Source organism: Meriones unguiculatus, chromosome 9, assembly GCF_030254825.1.
Source record: "Meriones unguiculatus strain TT.TT164.6M chromosome 9, Bangor_MerUng_6.1, whole genome shotgun sequence".
Lineage (NCBI taxonomy): Eukaryota > Metazoa > Chordata > Mammalia > Rodentia > Muridae > Meriones > Meriones unguiculatus.
Window position 1 is genome coordinate 50,342,526 of NC_083357.1, and position 20,467 is coordinate 50,362,992.

Below are 20,467 nucleotides of genomic sequence, written 5' to 3' on the forward strand. Positions count from 1 at the left end.
AAATACAAGTCTCATTTTAAATTGGTGTTGGTTTTAAAAAATTGGATTGTTTGCACTGGTAAATTTTGAAGTTTGGTTTTGACTTTTAAAATTATTAACATGCTTTATGATTTCACTCCTAAAGAGGATGCTTTGTTTTATTATTGCAAAAACAGGTTTTAAAAAATATTTAAATGTTTAAAAAGCAGGTACCGCGGTTGTTTGTCTTTATCTTTTTTTTTTTTTTTTTGGCTGCCGGCTGTGTGTTTTGGTTTCTGGTTTTGGTTTGCTCGCAAGGTCTGGGGAAGCTTGGAGAGTTTCCAGTTTGGTCGAGGGAATCTGGAGGACGCTCCAGTTCCCAGGAAGGGGGCCCATGAGGGGGTCCACTCCTTCTGGAATCTGTGGGGCTTGTGTCCGGTAGGGGCCGGTCAAGTCCTGGTATTTGGGTATTCTGGTTACTCCAAGGTGGCAATGTCGGATTTCTATGTTCCTTATGTATGTGTATGTGTGTACGTTTATCTGTGCATGTACGTTTATCTGTAGACTTGGACTAACGATACTAATATTTTTGGACACGAGACGGTTTAAATCAGCACCTCTGAGTTTGGTCCTGGATCATCGGAATTAAATTCTATAAAACATTTTAAAATTTATCAGGTATTTTAAAATAATAACCATTGGGCAGTCTAACAAAGAACTTGAAACAGTTTCTCAACCCTTTGGGGGAGGTCAAAAGACCTTGGTATTTATTTTATTAATTTTGCAAAGTAAAATCAAGCCATGCTGTTTGAGCCAATTAAAAAAAAACTGCAGTTATTACAATATATCATATCAGGACTATAAAATATGTTGCTCTTCATTTAAAAAGGCTGGAGATTCTTCAATGCAAAATGTTTGCTTATGCTCTTAAAAAAAAAAAGGACTGCAGCTCCATATTAGCCCAGGATTATACAGGTTTATATTCAGATCATTGTTAACCATTGTAGGGCATATAGTTCCCTCTAACTCACCATGGAACACACCCATATTTATAATTTTAAAAAAATCTAACAAATTTAGATTATTACAAGATTTTTTAAAATGAGACTATAATAATTAGGAAAACATTGCAACCAGGACTCCCATCACTTAGTAGGATTTCTCAAAAACACTTACAAGATTATTTTAGATTTAAAAGACTGTTTTTTTTTTCCCATTCCTTTGCATCCTGAGGATTGCCATAGATTTGCTTTTAGTCTCGCTTCTATTATTTTAAGGAACCTATGAAACATTATCATTGGAGTATGCTGCTACAGGGCATGGCAAATAGTTCTACTTTATGTCAACAATTTGTAGTTAATGGCATTAGTCCAATACAAAAAAACCGGCCTTCTATTTATATCAATCATTATATGGATGATATTTTATTAGCCTCTCCCATAGCTCAAGATGTTATGGCTTGCTATACAGATCTATTTAAAGCTTTGTTCCAAGCAGGATTAAAAATTACTCCAAAAAAGGTACAAACTAGAGATCCTTATAGTTATTTAGGTTTTAATTTATTTCCTCTGGCTATTAAACATCAAAAAGTACAAATTCAAAAAAATTTAGACTCTTAATGATTTTTAAAAATTATTGGGAGATATAAATTGGCTTAGGCCATATCTAAAATTAACCACTGGGCAACTTAGGCCATTGTTTAATATTCTTAAAGGGGATTTAGCTCCTACCTCCTCCCAAAACAAATTGACTTCAGAGGCTCAAGATACATTATTAATAATAATAAAGGCTTCAAAAAATCAATTTGTAACACATTGGGATCCAGATAGTCCTCTCCTATTACTTGTATTTCAAACACAGTCAACTCCTAGTGGATTGTTATGGCAATCTAATCCTCTATTATGGATCCACTTGTCAGCTAGCCCAATAAAGTAATTTTGTCTTATTATGAGGCTATTGCCCAAGTCCTTGTGTTGGGATGCACCCAGGCGAGGGCTTACTTTGAAATTGGGCCTTCTAAGATTATTACACCATATAGTAAAGCTCAGACTAATTGGCTTTATACCAATTCAGATAAATAGTTACTTTCTTTGGCTACAACTAGATAATCATTTCCCTTCCAATAAGATTATTCAGTTTTTTTTACTTTACATACTGTTGTTTATCCTATCATAGTTAAAAATAAACCTTTAAAATGCTTGTTCTATTTTTTCTGATGGTAATGCTAAAGAAAGAGCTGGCTATACTGTTAATAGACAAAAAGTTATTTTTCAAGTTCCAGGGTTATCTGCTCAACTTGCAAAATTGATGACCATCCATGCAGTTTTACAACATTTTTCTGAACCTTTTAATTTGTTTACTGAGAGTGCTTATATTATTCAAGCTATTCCTAAGCTAAAACAGCCAGATTCTTTCTACCACTTGGGCTAGTGAAATGTTTGCTTAGATTCAAGGGCTTATTCAGGCTCGTCATAATCCTTTTGCTATTATTCATGTTAGAGCCCATTCTGGTCATCCTGGACCTCTTGCTTTAGGTAACCAGACTATTGATAAAGCCTTAATAACCTTAGCTCAAGAAACAGCTATACAAAAAGCTCAACTGGCTCATAAATTACATCATCTTAATAGTCACTCCTTATGTTTAACTTATGGCCTTACCAAAAAACAAGCCAAAAAAATTGTTAAAAAATTATAACAATTGTGATGTTTTCTGTCCAGTACCTCATCTTGGACAGGGCTGACTCCAGGTCAGCTATGGCAGATGGATGTGACTCATTTTATGGGATTTGGGAAATTAAAGTGTATTCATGTAACTGTTGATACCTGTACAGGATTTATTTTGCTACCTTGCATTCTGCAGAAGCTGCACGCCACGTTATAGATCATTGTTTGGCTGCATCTGCTGCTCTTGGCATGCCACACCAAATTAAAACTGACAACGGACCAGCTTATACCAACAAGCCCTTTCAATTTTTTTGTAAAAAATTAAATATTAAGCATGTAACAGGTATTCCTTATAATCCTTTGGGCCAAGGCATGGTTAAACATGCCCATGCCACCATTTAGATATATTTACAAAAGACAAAAAAGGGAGAATTATGTCCTCCTTGTTCATCCAGAGCTCAATTTAAATTTTTTAACTTTGGACAAACATGGCAAATCTGCAGCTAAACATTTTTGGCACCCTAAAACCTCCATGGTTAAACGGAGGGACCCCTTGAATAATACATGTCATGGACCCGACCCCATTTTAATTTGGGGACGAGGATATGTTTGTGTTTTTTTTGCAGGTTAAAGATGCTGCTTGATGGCTGCCAGAGAGACTGGTACAACAAGTGGATTACTTCAAGGAACAAGATCATTCTCCAAGTGACAATATTGCTGATCCTGCCGCAGCTGATTCATCCAGTAAAGGCTAAATTACACTTTTAGGCCTTAGTACCCAATCCTACTCTTGTTCTCCCGGTACATGTTAGCACACCTTTGTTTGGCTGGTCTGGTACTATTCATCTTTGTCATTGCCAGATATGTCCACTTAGCTCAACAGCGCCAAGCTAGATTTAATACCATTGAAACAGCAGCATGCTGTGACTCCCTCACCCCAGGTAGGAGCTTGGCTTGCCCAGCTCAAACGTCAGCTTTAACCTCTCCTTTCCTGTGTGATGGGCCGGTTAGTCAAAGACGGGTTCTGGGTGATTGGATATTTATCAACCTAAGCCACAGAAATCCCCCTATAAGCGGGATTCTCCCATGATAGGTAAGATATTTATCGGGAATCACCCCCACCTAAGACAGGCACAGTCCCTTTGTTTTAATTCGAAAGGGAGGAATTGTGGCAGCCTTTTTGGAGTTAATGGCAAATTTGGAGTTAATGGCATCTGAGCAGTGGAATTTGGCCTCTTGGCTTTGGCTATTTTCCAAAGTCCAGTTTCTCATAAACTGACCTTGGTGGTCCTACAGCAGACTGCTCTGACCCGGAGAAACTCTGTGTAACCATAGTAACCAGACAGCAGGCTCTGTGTAACCTTGAGTGAGCTCTCCTATGTTTTGACCAAGTAAAGCTCCTACGTGAGAAACTGCTTATACTTTTTTGCCTACTTAAGTGTTAACCTGATGTCCATTAAATCGACACCTGGATCGGCATGTAGACTTGGTGTCCTTCTCTGTGTCACCCTGTCTCTCTCTCCCAGCCCTCTCTCAGGTGGTATTCAGGTGTCACTGCTGGCCAGTGACACCCAAAAGGGTCCTAGAGCCAGCACTGAGCCTTCTTGACATGTCCTATGAATATTTACTTGTTCTGAGACAAGTGTAATATAGCTGATCCTGGCCTCGACTACTAATCATCTGCATCTACCTCTTGAGTTTGAATTACAGGCATGTTTCACCATGATGGCAGAATGACTCTTCAAAAGTATATTCTATAGTCCCCATCAGTATCTTGGCTCTAACATCATGAGACTTTGGGCTACACTTAATTAAGCATTTTTAATTAAAATTATTTTACATGCATTTATATTGTGTAGAGGTACACGGTACCAGAGCCCAAGTGCAGAAGTCAGAGGACAACTTGTGTTAGTCAGTTTTCTCCTTCTACCATGTGGGTTCTGGGGACTGATTTCTGACTATCAGGGTTGGTGGCAAGCACCTTCACACAGTGAGCCATCTTGTCAGCCCCCATATATATTGTTTTAAGCTGCTAAGTTTGGAATAATTTGTCATATAGCAATAAATAATACAAAAATTATACAACTTAACAGTTATTATACAAAATAGGGAAGTAGGCAGCAAACCCTTCCCTTGTAAAGGCATGGGGCTGCTGGTGCTAATTTTTTCCTCACCTTCTTGTCAGCCAGATACATCAACTAAATTTTCTTTAGTCCATTTATTCAATCAGTAGTTACTAAGTGACTATTATTATGTATTTTTCTAGAGGATATAATGGAGAAGAGACTAAACTCCCCTTTTCATGAACTTACCTTCTACAGAAGAGGGAAAAAAGCATTAAGAGTTCGGTGCAGGATGAGACATAAGGGTGACATATTCAATATTTCATAGGAAAAAAAAGACCCACTTTAAAAATATAATCTGGCAAGTATGGTTACTTGGGCTACACATTTGGGCTAGAGAGATGGCTCAGTGGTTAAGAATATGCTTAACAAGAGAGGGCTGCTCTTCCAGAGGACCTGGGTTTGAATCTAACACCTATGTGCTGGCTCACAACCGTCTGTAACTCCAGTTACAGAGGATCCGCAATATCTTCTGACCTCTGAAGCAAAACACCCATCTAAAAAATGAATTAGAAATAAATATATTTTAAAAATAGCTGGGCAGCGTGGTGCACATATTTAAGCCCAGCACTCGGGAAGCAGAGGCAGGTGGACCTGTGAATTCAAGGCTAGCCTGGTCTACAAAGCAAGTTCTAGGACAGCCTGGGCTACACAGAGAAACACTGTTTCAAAACAAAACAAAGCAAAACAAAAACAAACAAACAAAAAATCTGGGGTAGCACAGTTGTTGCTTTTGCAGAGGACCTAGGTTCTACTTCTAGCACCCACAAAACTGACTCAAAACCATCTAACTCCAATTCCAGGGGTCCTGATGAACTTCTGGTTCCATGGGCACCAGGAATGATTGGGGTGTACATACATACATGCAGGTGAAACTGTAATATTAAATACATCTAAACCTTGAAAAAAATCTAAGCAATCCATATAAACATGAGTAAATAAAGGAACACAACTCTGGGAAATCAGAGGTGCTTAACAAATACCAGTGTCCTGAAGTGTCAGCAGATACTTATTTACCTTACCGATATTTATCTTAAGACCTAACAAAATGGGCTAAGTGGAGGCCACCTATTTCCACAGTTTCCAGCTCGGAAGATGGAGACATGACAAGTGTCTGAGACTGAGACACTGCACTGTCCCTGAGCACGTACTTCATCAGGTGAGACGATGTGCTTTACTTGCACAGGATACAGCTGCTCTGGCGGAGGTAGAAGTGAAGACAGATATGGTGGTACAATGGGAGCCTCCATTTCAGGCAAAAGCAATTCCTAAAATACCACAAACATTTAAATTTCAGAATGGCAATCATGAAAATTAACATAAGACTTCATTATGGTGCCAAATTATTTCAATTAACAGGAACTGAACTCTCCTATGTACTGAAAGTCTCAAAACATCTCCTAGCAGCAAGCAGGACAACTCACAAGCTTTAACATTCTTTCATTCTTCAGTGAAAAAACAGCTTTACACAAACAAAAGCATGTGTGTCTATTAATGCATGTCCACAGTGGAGACATGGAATAGAGTGGACAAATGCTCAAATGTGTGCCACTCATGAAGAGTGGTATTGGGGTGCAAAAGTACAGAGTGCACACGCTGGCGTGCTCTGATCACTGTCCCAGACTGAACTGTGGGCACCACAACATCAGAGACTGAGATTTCCAGTTGAGAGATAACCCCACGGTGCAGGAAATGATTGGGACCGACCTTAGGTCACCTAGACATTCCCTGGAAAAGACTCGGGGTTCTGCAGGCGCCCAGGAGCCAGCCCAGAGCCAGAGCCAGGGACCTAGGCACCAGCTTATAGTCCTGCCTGCGCACCTGACTCGCTGGCCCAGATAGAACTGTGGGCCCCAGGGCACCAGAGACTGAGTTTCTCTGTCAGGTGCAAACCCACAGGGAGGGGAACTGCTGGACTGATCTCAGAGCACTCAGCTGATACCACCACCCTGAAAAGGTCTTGGGAAAAATTACTCAGTTTCAGTGGACGCCCAGGCACAAAATCCCCAGAAAGGCAGAAAGGCAGAGCCACGTAAGTCTGTGTCTGCGGGTTCTACTCGCCATCACAGACAGAATTGCTGTCCTCAAAGCAAAGACTGGGTGTCCCTGTCAGGAGGAAACCCCACAGCGGGGGTGGGGGATGGTCATCAAGTCCAATGCTCAGGACACCCAGCTCCAAAAGACTTTCTGGATTCATGCAGAATCTAGGCTCTAGCCTTCTATTACAGGCAGGAGCGCTGTGCTCAGCCACCATTATTGAGTACCCCTAGGGCACTGGGGCACACAGCTGCATCCTCAGACCTACAAAAGCCAGAGAACCATTACAGCAGCCCTCAGATACTGCTCCAAGGTTCAACCAGTTATCCCTAGCTAAACTGACAAAACTGTGGGAATCCCTGGTTCTTCAAGAGGGCTGCACCCAACAATTACACCTTAAGAGCAACAGCTGCTGCTCACTAAATTCAGAGCAAGAAACCCAGCAGCAGGGCAGCTATCACCAGGACCTCTCCTGATGAGAGGAGAGAGCCTTCTTGAACACCACAGTTACCACACAGGTCCATACACCTGAAGTGAGCTGTGACAATTCCTGAGAAGCACCACCATTCAGTCGACCATACCCAAAAAGCAGAGGAAAACTTCAGAACCCTGCCAAGTGGACTTTCCCCACCCCAGGACCCAGCAGGCACCAGAAATTAACAGACAACACCTGAGACAGAGAGATGAGTAGAGGACAGGGAAAAAGCACAACCAACAAAAGGCAATATGGCATCCCCAGAACCCAGTTATCCAGGGGCAAGTAGCCCTGGACATGCTAACATAAGTGAAATTCAAGAAGATGACCTTACATCTATGCTTAGGAAGAGGTTAATGGAGGAAGCAAATAAAATGCGTAAAGAATTAGGGAAGATATAATAAAACATATTATAGCCATTGATCATTAAAGGAATCAGCGTGCATATATCCAATGCTGAACCTAAGCATAACAGCAGTAGACAGTTAAAAAGAAGTGGAAGATTTGGTGGTAATCCAGGTGGCTTTGGGAATCAGGGTGGGTTTGGTAACAGTAGAGGGGGTGGGGCTGGCTTGGGAAATAACCAGGGTGGTAATATGGTTGGAGGGATGAACTTTGGAGCTTTTAGCATTAATCCAGCGATGATGGCTGCAGCCCAGGCAGCATTGCAGAGCAGTTAGGGTATGATGGGCATGTTAGCCAGCCAGCAGAACCAGTCAGGCCCATCTGGTAATAACCAAAGCCAGGGCAGCATGCAGAGGGAACCAAATCAGGCTTTTGGTTCTGGAAATAATTCCTACAGTGGTTCTAATTCTGGTGCCCCCCTTGGATGGGGATCAGCATCAAATGCAGGGTCAGGCAGTGGTTTTAATGGAGGCTTTGGCTCAAGCATGGAGTCTAATAAATCCTCTGGCTGGGGAATGTAGGCAGTGGGGGTGGTTGAATGGTTGGTGGTGGGCAGGTAGGTAGGGTAGGTAGGTATAGAATGGTGGGGTTCAAATTTTTCTAAACTCATGGTAAGTATATTGTAAAATAAATATGTACTAAATTTTCAGATTGGTTTGTTCAGTGTGGAGTATATTCAGCAGTATTTTTGACATTTTTCTTTAGAAAAAGAGGAAAAGCTAAATGAATTTTGTAAGTTTTGTTATATAAAGGGTTAAAATACTGAGTGGGTGAAAGTGAACTGCTGTTTGCCTAATTGGTAAACCAACACTACAGTTGATCTCAGAAGGTTTCTCTGTAATCTATCATTGGACTTGTTAAATGGATTCTTTGCATGTTCAGAGTAGAAACCATTGGTTAGAACTACATTTTCTCATTTTAATTTGAATCCCACCCTATGAATTTTTTCCTTAGGAATATCTCCGTTTGGGAGATCATGATGTCATGGTGTTGGTTCTTTTGGTTTTGTTTTTAACACTTGTCTTCCTTCATATACGAAAGTACAATATGAAGCCTTAATTTAATCTCTGCAGTTCATCTCATTTCAAATGTTTATGGAAGAAGCACTTCATTGAAAGTAGCGCTGTAAATATTCTGCCATAGGAATACTTCTGTCTATATGCTTTCTCATCTAAGAATTCGTCATCACACTGCACAGGCTGCGTCTTTGACGGTGGGTGTTCCATTTTTATCCACTACCCTTTATTTCATGGAGTCGTATCAACGCTATGAACGCAAGGCTGTGATATGGAACCAGAAGGCTGTTTGAACTTTTGAAACCTTGTGTGGGATTGATGGTGGTGCCGAGGCATGAAAGGCTAGTATAAGCGAGAAAAGGAGAGCGCGTGCAAAGACTTGGTGGTGCAAAATGGATATTTTTTAACTTGGAGAGATGTGTCACTCGACCCTGTGGCTTTGGTGAGAGAGTGTGCAGAGAACAATGATAGCAAATAACGTACGAATGATTTTGCATCAAAGGACACCCACATCTGTTGGAAGACTTGAGTTTTGTTCTTAGAAAATCCACTTGAGTTGAATGTGTTAAGTGAAACACTTGTACCACCCTCCCCCTCTGTCAACTGCTGTGAATGCTGTATGGTGTGCGCGCTCCTCTGTCACTGATCTGGAGGTGTGGGAACATGAGCTGAAGCTGATGGGCTGCGAACATGGACTGAGCTTGTGGAGTGCTTTGCAGGAGAACTTGGAAGCAGAGTTCTCCAGTGAGCTCAGGTGTCTCAAAGGAGGGTGGAAGTTCTCATGTCTGTTAGCTATTCATAAGAATGCTGTTTGCTGCAGTTCTGTGTCCTGTGCTTGGATGGTTTTTTTTTTATAAGAGTTGTCATTGTTGGAAATTTTTAAATAAAACTGATTTAAATAAAAAAAAAAAAAGAAATACAGGAAGATGCAGCCAAACAGTTTGTGGTGTTCAGAGAGGAAATGATTAAATCACTGAAAGAAATAAAAGAAACAGAGGAATGTTCAAAGAAACAGGTGAAGGAATTGAAGGAAAATACAATCATACAGGTGAAGAAAATCAACAAAACAGTTCAAGATCTGAAGATACAATTGGAAAAATTAAAGAAAACACAAAGGGAGGAAATCATAGAGAGGGAGAACCTAGGAAAGAAAACAGGAACTATAGAGGTAAGCGTAACTAACAAGACTACAAGAGATGGAAGAAAGAATCTCAGGTGTGGAAGATACAATGGAAGAAATTTATGTATCCGTCAAAGAAAATAATAAATCTAAAAAATTCCTGACACAAACCATCCAAGAAATCCAAGACAACATAAAAAGACAAAACCTAAGAATAATAGGAATAGAGGAAAAAGAAGATTCCCTCCTCCAAGGCCCAGAAAATATTTTCAACAAAATCATTGAAGAAAATTTTCCCAACTTAAAGGGGAGGCCTATAAGAATACAAGAGGCCTACAGAACACCTAATAAATTAGACCAGAAAAGAAAATCCTCCCACCACATAATAATCAAAACAGTAAGTATGCAGAACAAAGAAAAAATAATAAAAGCTGCAAGGGAAAAAGCCCAAGTAACATATAACAAACCCATCAGAATCACACCTGACTTCTCAATAGAAACTACGAAAGCCAGAAGAGCCTGGACGGATATCATGCAGACCCTAAGAGAACACAGATGTCAGCCTAGGCTACTGTACCCAGCAAAACTCTCAGTCCTCACAGACGGAGAAAACAAGTTATTCAACGACAAAAACAAATTTCAACAATACCTACACACAAATCCAGCATTATAGAAGATACTAGAAGGAAAAATATAACCCAAGAAAACTAACTACTTTCAAGAAAACACAGGAAATAAATAACCTCACTGCAGCAAGACAAAAAGTAGCCAAACACACAAACACACTACCATAGCCAAGATCAATATCAAAGGATCTAACAGCCACTGGTCATTAATCTCCTTCACCATCAATGGACTCAATTCTCCAATAAAAATACACAGACTAACAGAATGGATGCGTAAACAAGACCCAACAATCTGTTGCATAGAAGAAACACACCTAAATCACAAAGATGGACATTACCTGAGGGTAAAGGGCTGGAAGATGGTTTTCCAAGCAAATGGACCCAAGAAGCAAGCAGGAGTAGCCATTCTAATATCTAATAAAATAGATTTTCAACCCAAATTAATCAAAAGAGATAGAGAAGGACACTTCATACCCATCAAGGGAAAAATCCACCAGGAAGATATCACAATCCTGACCATCTATGCCCCAAATGCAAGGGCACCCACATTTGTAAAAGAAACTTTAATAAAACTTAAACCACACATAGACCCCCCTACATTAATACTGGGAGACTTCAATACCCCACTTTCAACAAAGGACCGGTCAACAAAACAGAAATTAAACAAAGAAACAATAACTTGGATAGAGGTCATGAATCAAATGGACCTCACGGACATCTACAGAACCTTTCACCCAAACACAAAAGAATTTACCTTCTCAGCACCTCATGAAACCTTCTCCAAAATAGACCATATAGTTGGTCACAAAGCAAGACTCAACAGATACAAGAAGATTGAAACAATCCCTTGTATCCTATCTGATCACCATGGACTAAAGCTGGACCTCAATGACAAAAATAGCAAAAGGCCTACACACACATGGAAACTGAACAACTTGCTACTAAATGACAGCTGGGTCAGAGAAGAAATAAAGAAAGAAATTAAAGACTTCCTAGATTTCAATGAAAATGAAGGCACAACATACCCAAACTTATGGGACACAATGAAAGCAGTGCTAAGAGGAAAGTTCATAGCACTAAGTGCCTTCAAGAAGAAATTTGAAACATCTCATGCAAGCAACTTAATGGCTCACTTAAAAGCCCTAGGGGGGGGAAAAAAAAGCAGACACACCAAAGAGGAGTGGACCGCTGGAAATAATCAAACTCAGGGCTGAAATCAATAAATTAGAAACAAATAAAACAATTCAAAGAATCAATGAAATCAAGAGCTGGTTCTTTGAGAAAATCAACAAGATAGACAAACCTGTGGCCAAACTAACTAAAAGGCAGAGAGAAACTATCCAAATCAACAAAATCAGAAATGAAAAGGGGGACATAACCATAGACACTGAAGAAATCCAAACAATAATTAGGTCTTACTTCCAAAGTCTATATGCCACAAAATTTGAAAATCTAAATGAAATGGACAATTTTCTTGACCGATTCTACATGCCAAAGCTAAAACAAGACCAGGCAAACCAATTAAATAGTCCTATATCCCCTAAGGAAATAGAAGCTGTCATCAAAAGTCTACCATGTAAGAAAAGCCCAGGACCAGATGGTTTCAGCGCAGAATTCTACCAGACTTTCAAAGAAGAGCTAACACCAATACTCTTCAAACTATTCCACAAAATAGAAACAGAAGGAACACTACCAAACTCATTCTATGAAGCCATAGTCACCTTGGTACCTAAACCTCACAAAGACCCAACAAAGAAAGAGAATTTCAGGCCAATCTCCCTCATGAACATCGATGCAAAAATACTCAACAAAATACTTGCAAACCGAATCCAAGAACACATCAAAGAATCATCCACTACGACCAAGTAGGCTTCATCCCAGACGTGCAGGGGTGGTTCAATATATGGAAATCCAACAATGTGATCCACCATATTAACAAACTGAAGGAGAAAAACCACATGATCATCTCCTTAGATGCTGAAAAGGAATCTGACAAAATCCAACATCCATTCATGTTTAAAGTCTTGGAGAGATCAGGGATACAAGGCACATATCTGAACATAGTAAAGGCAATATACAGCAAGCCTATCGCCAATATCAAACTCAATGGAGAGAAACTTAAATCATTCCCACTGAAATCAGGGACAAGGAAAGGTTGCCCACTCTCTCCATAGCTCTTCAACATTGTTCTTGAAGTCCTTGCTAGAGCAATAAGACAATTGAAGGAGATCAAGGGGATACAAATTGGAAAGGAAGAAGTCAAAGTATCACTATTTGCAGATGATATGATAGTATACCTGAGTGACCCCAAAAATTCTACCAGGGAACTCCTGCAGCTGATTAACGCCTTCAGCAAAGTGGCTGGATGCAAAATTAACTAAAAAAAAAAAATCAGTAGCCCTCCTGTATACAAAAGACAAAAGGGCTGAGAAAGAAATTAGGGAAACAACACCCTTCACAATAGCTACAAAGGATATAAAGTACCTTGGTGTGAACCTAACTAAGCAAATTAAAGACTTGTATGAAAAAAATTTCCAGTCTCTAAAGAAAGAATTAGAAGAAGATATCAGAAGATGGAAAGATCTCCCATGCTCATGGCTTGGCAGGATTAACATAGTAAAAATGGCCATCTTAACAAAAGCAATCTACAGATTCAATACAATTCACATCAAATTACCAACACAATTCTTTACAGACCTGGAAAGAAAAATTATCAACTTCATATGGAACAACAAGAAACCCAGGATTGCTAAAACAATTGTCTACAGTAAAAGATCTTCAGGAGTATCTCCATCCCTGATCTCAAGCTGTACTATAAAGCAACGATACTAAAAACTGCATGGTACTGGCATAGAAACAGACTGGTGGATCAATGGAATCAAATAGAAGACCCTGACATAAATCCACACACTTAAGGACACCTGATTTTTGACAAAGATGCCAAAACCATTCAATGAAAAAAAGACAGCATCTTCAACAAATGGTCCTGCTCTAACTGGATGTCTACATGTAGAAAAATGCAAACACATCCATACTTACCACCTTATACAAAACTAAAGTCCAAGTGGATCAAAGACCTCCATATAAAACCAGACACACTAAACCGCTTAGAAGAAAAAGTGGGAAAGAACCTTGAACTCATTGGCACAGGAGACAACTTCCTGAAAAGAACACCAACAGCACAGGCTCTAAGAGCAACAATCAATAAATGGGACCTCATGAAACTGAAAAGCTTCTGTAAAGCAAAGGATACTGTTGTCAGAACAAACAACTGCCTACAGACTGGGAAAGGATCTTCCCCAACCCTATATCTGACAGAGGGCTGATATCCAGTATATACAAAGAACTCAAGAAGTTAAACAGCAACAAATCAATTAGTCCAATTAAAAAATGGAGTACAGAGCTAAACAGAGAATTCTCAGAGGAATATCGAATGGCAGAGAAACACTTAAAGAAATGCTCAATCTCATTAGCCTTCAGGGAAATGCAAATCAAAACTACCCTAAGATTTTACCTTACACCCATCAGAATGGCTAAGATCAAAACTCAAGAGACCAACACATGCTGGAGAGGTTGTGGAGAAAGGGGAACCCTCTTTCACTGCTGGAGGGAATGTAAACTTGTACAACCACTTTGGAAATCAATCTGGTGCTTTCTCAGACAACTAGGAATAGTGCTTCCTCAAGATCCAGCTATACCACACTCCTAGGCATATACCGAAAAGAGGCTCAAGTACACAATAAGGACATTTGCTCAACCATGTTTGTAGCAGCCTTATTTATAATAGCCAGAAGCTGGAAACAGCCCAGATTCCCCTCAGTGGAGGAATGGATACAGAAATTGTGGTACATCTACACAATGGAATATTACTCAGCAATAAAAAACAAGGAAATCATGAAATTTGCAGGTAAATGGTGGGATCTGGAAAAGATCATCCTGAGTGAGCTATCCCAAAAGCAGAAAGATGTACATGGTATATACTCACTCATATAGACATATAATATAGGATAAACCTACTAAAATCTGTACACCTAAAGAAACTAATCAAGAGGGAGGACTCTTGCTAAAATGCTCAATCCCTATTCAGAAAGACAAAGAGGATGAACATCAGAAGGAGAAAAGAGGGAACAAGTCAGGAGCCTGACACAGAGGACCTCTGAAAGGCTCTGCCCTACAGACTATCAATGCAGATGCTGAGACTTATGGGCAACCTTTGGGCAGAGCGCAGGGAATCTTAGGAAAGAAGTGGGAAGCAGTAATTTCTGGAGAGGACAGAACTCCACAAGGAGAGCAACAGAACCAAAAAATCTGGGCACAGGGGTCTTTCCTGAGACTGATACTCCAACCAAGGCCTATGCATGGAGATAACCTAAGACCCCTGCACAAAGGTAGCCCATGGCAGTTCAGTATCCAAGTGGGATCCATAGTAATGGGAACAGGGACTGTCTCTGACATGAACTGATTGGCCTGCTCTTTAATTAACTCCCCCTGAGGGGGAAGCAGCACAAGAAGACAATGCAGCCACTCCTGAGGAGACCTAATTGCCTAGGATCAGAAGGAAGGAAAAGAAGACCTCCCCTATCAGTAGACTTGGGGAGGGGCATGCATGCAAGGGTGGAGGAAGGGAGGGATTGTATCCAACAGGGGGGATACAAAGTAAATAAAGTGTAATTAATAAAGAATTTAAATAAAAGTACAGAGTGAGACACACACATACTCACACCTTTTTTTGAGACTATGTAGCCCAGGCTGGCCTGGATTTCCCAGAGATCAGCCTGCCTATACCTTCCAAGTGCTAGGATTAAAAGTCTGTGCATCCATGCTGGGCCCTCCTATTTTATAGCACTTATTTGCTTTCATAACAGGTGTTTACTACATAACAAATAACACACAAAATGCTCAAAAAGGTATGTTAAAGTCACTGGGAGAGTAAGAAGGTTCTTAAGTTCTATAAAGCATAAGGGAAAAACAAACATATAAAAACAAGAGGATTATGAGAGTTAGCAATTAAAGCAAAGGAATATACATAGTGTGGGTGCAGGTTTTCTGCAAAGACCAGGAATATCTTCCTCTTTAGAAATGTAGTAATTTTTCTTCATCTACTTCCGATGTCTATTCTTTTATTTTTTTATATTAATCATAGGTTATTTACTTTGTATCCCAGCTGTAGCCCCCTCCCTCATTCCCTCCCAATCCCACTCTCCCTCCCTCATCTTCTCCCCACCCCTTTCCTAGTCCACTAACTAGGGAGAACCTCCTCCCCTTCCATCTGACCTTAGCTTATCAATTCTCTTCAGGACTGGCTGCAATGTCCTCTTCTGTGGCCTAGCAAGGCTGCTCCTCCCTTGTGAGGGGTGGTGGTGGAAGAGCTTGCCGTTGAGTTCATGTCAGAAATAGTTCCTGTTCCCCTTATTAGAGAACCCATTTGGACACAGAGCTACCATGGGCTATATCCAAGCAGGGGTTCTAGATTATATCCATACATGGTCCTTGGTTGGAGAAACAGTCTCATGAAAGACCCCTGTGCCCTGATATATTTGGTCCTTGTGGAGCTCCTGTACTCTCCAGGTCTTACTAACTCCCCTTTCTTTCATATGATTCCCTGCACTCTGCTGAAGGTTTGGTTATGAGTCTTAATATCTGCTTTGATACACTGCTATTGGATGTAGGAGAAAACAAGTAACAGGACAGGAGCCTACCGATGTCTATTCTATTTCCCTTTCTGGGTGGAATTCAAGCATCCTCCTTTGGGCCCTCCTTGTTACTTAGCTTCTTTCGGACTGTGGATTATAGAATGGTTATCCTGCACTATATGGCTTATATCTACTGATAAGTGATATGTGTCTCTTTCTCGGTCTGGGTTACCTCACTCAGGATGACATTTTCTAGTTCCATCTATTTGCCTGCAAAATTCATGATGTCCTTGTTTTTAATAGCTGAGTAGTATTCCATTGCGTAAATGTATCACAGTTTCTTTATCCATTCTTTGGTTGAGGGACATCTGGGTTGTTTCCAGTTTCTAGCTATTATGAGTAAAGCTGCTATAAACACAGTTGAGGCAATGTCCTTGTAGTATGGTGGAGCACCTTTTGGGTATATGTCCAGGAGTAGTATAGCAGTATCTTGAGGTAGAACTATTCCCAATTTTCTGAGATACCGCAAGATTGATTTAGAGCATGTACAGACGGGATCTAGGCCCCATACACGTATGTAACCAGTGGGCAGCTTAGTCTTACTGTGGGTCCCCTAGAAAGTGAATCAGGACTGCCTTTGACATGGGCGCTGTTGCCTGCTAGTGGGTCACTCCCCTAGCTGGGCTGCCTTATCTGGCCTCAGTGAGGAGGATGTTCATAGTCCTGATGCAGCCTGATGTGCTGGCGTGGATCTTGGGGGACAGGGTTCTCCTTTTCTGAGGAGAAGTGGCGGGGAAAGGGGAAAGAGGGTGGGTGGTCAGGTTTGGGAGAAGAGGAGAGAGGGGCCTGTGATCTAGATGTAAAGCAAATAAATTAATTAATTAAAAAAGAAATGTGATATAAGCAAAAAGCCATCACATTAAAATTTGCTGGTTACTTTGTTACTGTTGAATATTTCTTGGGGGCAATACAGGAGAGTTCTGCAAAAAGAAGAACACATTTTGTAATTTTACTTTTTACAAAGTAAGAAGAACTTCATGTTTTATAACCATTCAGATGAAATTGTTCAGTGATAATTTGCTAGCAATTGTGAGGCAGTAAAATCTGATCTCTACATCTCAAAAACCAAATGAAAATTTAAAAAAAAATTCTTCCTGAATCAAAACCCATACAAAGGACTAAAGAAAAAGGAAAGAAAAAAGAACAAATTAGATTTAAAATTTAAAAACTCAGAAAGAAATCACGGGTGGAGGAGAGATGGCTGAAAAGATGGCTCAATGGTTTGTTTTGTTTTGTTTTTTGAGACAGGGTTTCTCTTTGCAGCCTTGGCTGTCCTGGTACTCAATCTATATACCAGATTATTATACTCAGAGATCTGCCTGCCTCTGCCTCCTGAGTGCTGGGATTAAAGGTATGCGCCACCATCGCCTGCCTATATAAAATTGTTAACCTTTGTTTTTGAAGTTTAAAAATGTTCCTTTGATATCCTTGTTTTTAATTGCTAAGTAGTATTCCATTGTGTAAATGTACCACAATTTCTGTAGCCATTCCTCATTTGAGGTACATCTGGGTTGTTTCCAGATTCTGGCTATTACGAATAAAGCTGCTGCAAATGTCCTTGTTGTATACTTTTGCATCTTTTGGATATATGCCTAGGAGTGGTATAGCTGGATCTTGAGGTAGCATTATTTCTTAATTGTCTGAGAAAGCGCCAGATTGATTTCCAAAGTGGTTGTACAAGTTTACATTCCCACCAGCAATGGAGGACAGTTCCCCTTTCTCCACATCCTTTCCAGCATGTGTTGTCACTTGAGTTCTTGATCTTAGCCATTCTGATGGGTGTAAGGTAAAATTTCAGGGTCTTTTTGATCATCCTGAGTGAGCTATCCCAGAAGCAAAAAGACACACATGGTATATACTCATTTATAAGTGGATATTAGGCATATAATATAGGATAATATACTAAAATCTGTATACCTAAAAGAAACTAAGCAAGGAGGACACTGGGTAAGATGCTCAATCTTCATTCAGAAAGGCAAATGGGATAGATATCGGAAGAGCGTGAAAATAAGGAACAAGACGGGAGCCCACTCACAGAGGGCCTGTGAAAGACTACCTAGCAGGGTATTAAAGCAGATGCTGAGACTCATAGCCAAACTTTGGGCAGAGTTCAGGTAATCTTATGAAAGAAGGGTGAGATAGAAAGACCTGGAAGGGACAGGAGCTTCACAAGAAGAGCTATAGAACCAAAAAATCAGGGCCCAGAGGTCTTTTCTGAGACTGATACTCCAACCAAGGACCGTTCATGGAGATGTAGATAACCTAAACCCCCCTGCACAGAGGTAGATGGTAGCAGCTCAGTCTCCAAATGGGTGCCCTAGTAACGGGAAGCAGGGGACTCTGTCTCTGACATGAACTCATGGGCTGGCTCTTCAATCACCTCCCCCTGAGTGGGGGAGCAGCCTGATCAGGCCACAGAGGAGGACTATGAAAAGACAGTCCTGCTGAGACCTGACAGGCTAGGGTAAGACAGAAGGGGAGAAGGTCCTCCATTATCAATGGACTAGGGAAGGGGCATGGGAGGAGATGAAGGTGGGATTGAGAGGGAATGAGGGTGGGGCTACAGCTGGGATACAAAGTGAATAAATTGTAATAAATAAAAAATTATGTTAAAAATATTCCTTTGAACTTTAAGTGTGCGACTGGGCAAGAACATGTGTCAATTTTTTTTTCCTTCAAGACAGGGTTTCTCTGTGTAGCCTTGGTTGCCCTGAAATTTGCTCTGTAGACTGGTCTCAAACATAGATCTGCCTGCCTCTGCCTCCCAGTGCTGGGTTGAAGGCGTGCTGTGCCACCACTACTGGCTCTGATAGCTCAATGGTTAAAGCACATGTACTGCTCTTGCAGAGGAACTGAGTTTGGTTCCCAGCATCCATATCAGGTGGCTCCAAACTGTCTATAACGACAGCTTTAAGGGATCTGACGCTCTCTTCTGGGCTCTGGAAACACCTACACTCTTGTGCACAAACCCACATACAGATACAAACACAAACACACACACTTGATGTAATTAAAATAATAAAAATCAACATTTTAAAGTGAAAGCTGTGGCACTCAGTGGCACTCAGCACTCAGCAGGACTATAAACTTAAGGTCAGTTTAAGCTACATAGTGACATCTAGGCTAGCCTGGGCTACCTTACAATATCCTGTTTTACAAAATACACCAAAAAAATTAAAAAGTAAAATTAAAAGTAAAGAAAAACAACTAAAAAGTAGAAATTAAAAAGAATAGAAGAAAAATATCTACAAATTGTGCATCTGAAAAGGACTTGAATATAGTATACACAGAGTTTTTTTTTTTTTGAGATAGGGTTTTTCTGTGCAGCCTTGGCTGTCCTTTGTAGACTAGGCTGGCCTTGAACTCACAGAGACTGGCCTGCCTTTGCCTCCTGAGTGCTGGGATTAAAGGCATGCTCTACCACCACCAGATAAGAATTCTTATAACTACAGTAAAAAGATAACTGAACCAAAACAGCAAATTTTTTTTTTCAATGCAGTTTATTCAGGAACCTTGAACAATCCTTGGACCCTGGGGAAAGCCAGCCCACAGCTTAAATAACCTCTGGGTAGCCAACCCCAGCGTGCCACGGGGGCAATGCAGATAGGTCCACATACATGGAAGCAAGCCAGATCCTCAGCCTTAGCCAAATGTGGAATTGTTCGTGACAGAGAGCACTCACCATCGGGAAGGTGGAAGGCGGAAACCAGCTCCATCTTTAAGGCATAGCATTCCGCAGCTCTCTACAGTTCCCCCTTTTTGTTTTAGATGCATCAGGCAAGAGTAGAGGTCTGATCTCTGATATTAGAAATAAATTGGGACTTTGTACCGATGTTCATTTAGGTGTCATCCACTCAAAGAGCATTAGACCCGTCCGATACCTTTTTCTCAGAGGCGGGACCTGGGGCATCAACCCGCATGCAATCAGACATGCTCTTCTCTGGGTCCAAAGCGGCTGACCCTGAGTGCAGTGCTTAGCCTCGCATCCTGAGCATAACATTTTAGCTTTTTATGGTAGCCAACCATGCTTGGGGAGACTGTCCTGCTTCAATGGCTGTAAAGGCCTGAATGGTCATGGCTGCATTACGCTGTTGTGAGACTCTAATCTTGCATATATACCACAGGCAAACCAAGGAGACCAACACCAGAAGGCCTGCTAACGCTCCCATGCCCGCCCATTCCTTCAGATGATTCATGGCTGCAGCAATCTATGATGATAATCCTGTGGCTAGTCCTGCGTCCACTCTGGTAGAATTTAATTTCTCTAAAGAAATATTTAAAATGTTAACCCCATGTAAAGAACGTCACTAATCATCAGAGAAATGGATAGCACACACAACAATACCAGAG

At 40.7% G+C, this 20,467-nt stretch overlaps 1 protein-coding gene and 1 pseudogene across 1 annotated transcript in view; one reads left to right on the plus strand and one right to left on the minus strand.

Annotated features, from left to right (window-relative positions):
• Rnf17 (ring finger protein 17) overlaps window positions 1–20,467 on the minus strand; it is a 141,367-nt gene that overhangs the window by 8,367 nt on the left and 112,533 nt on the right. Inside the window, exon 32 of the mRNA XM_060391145.1 lies at window positions 5,897–6,013. Within this exon, the coding sequence (XP_060247128.1) occupies window positions 5,897–6,013 (117 nt within the window). The remainder of the gene's footprint in view (window positions 1–5,896; window positions 6,014–20,467) is intronic.
• On the plus strand, window positions 6,044–8,380 carry LOC132656545 (TAR DNA-binding protein 43-like; annotated as a pseudogene).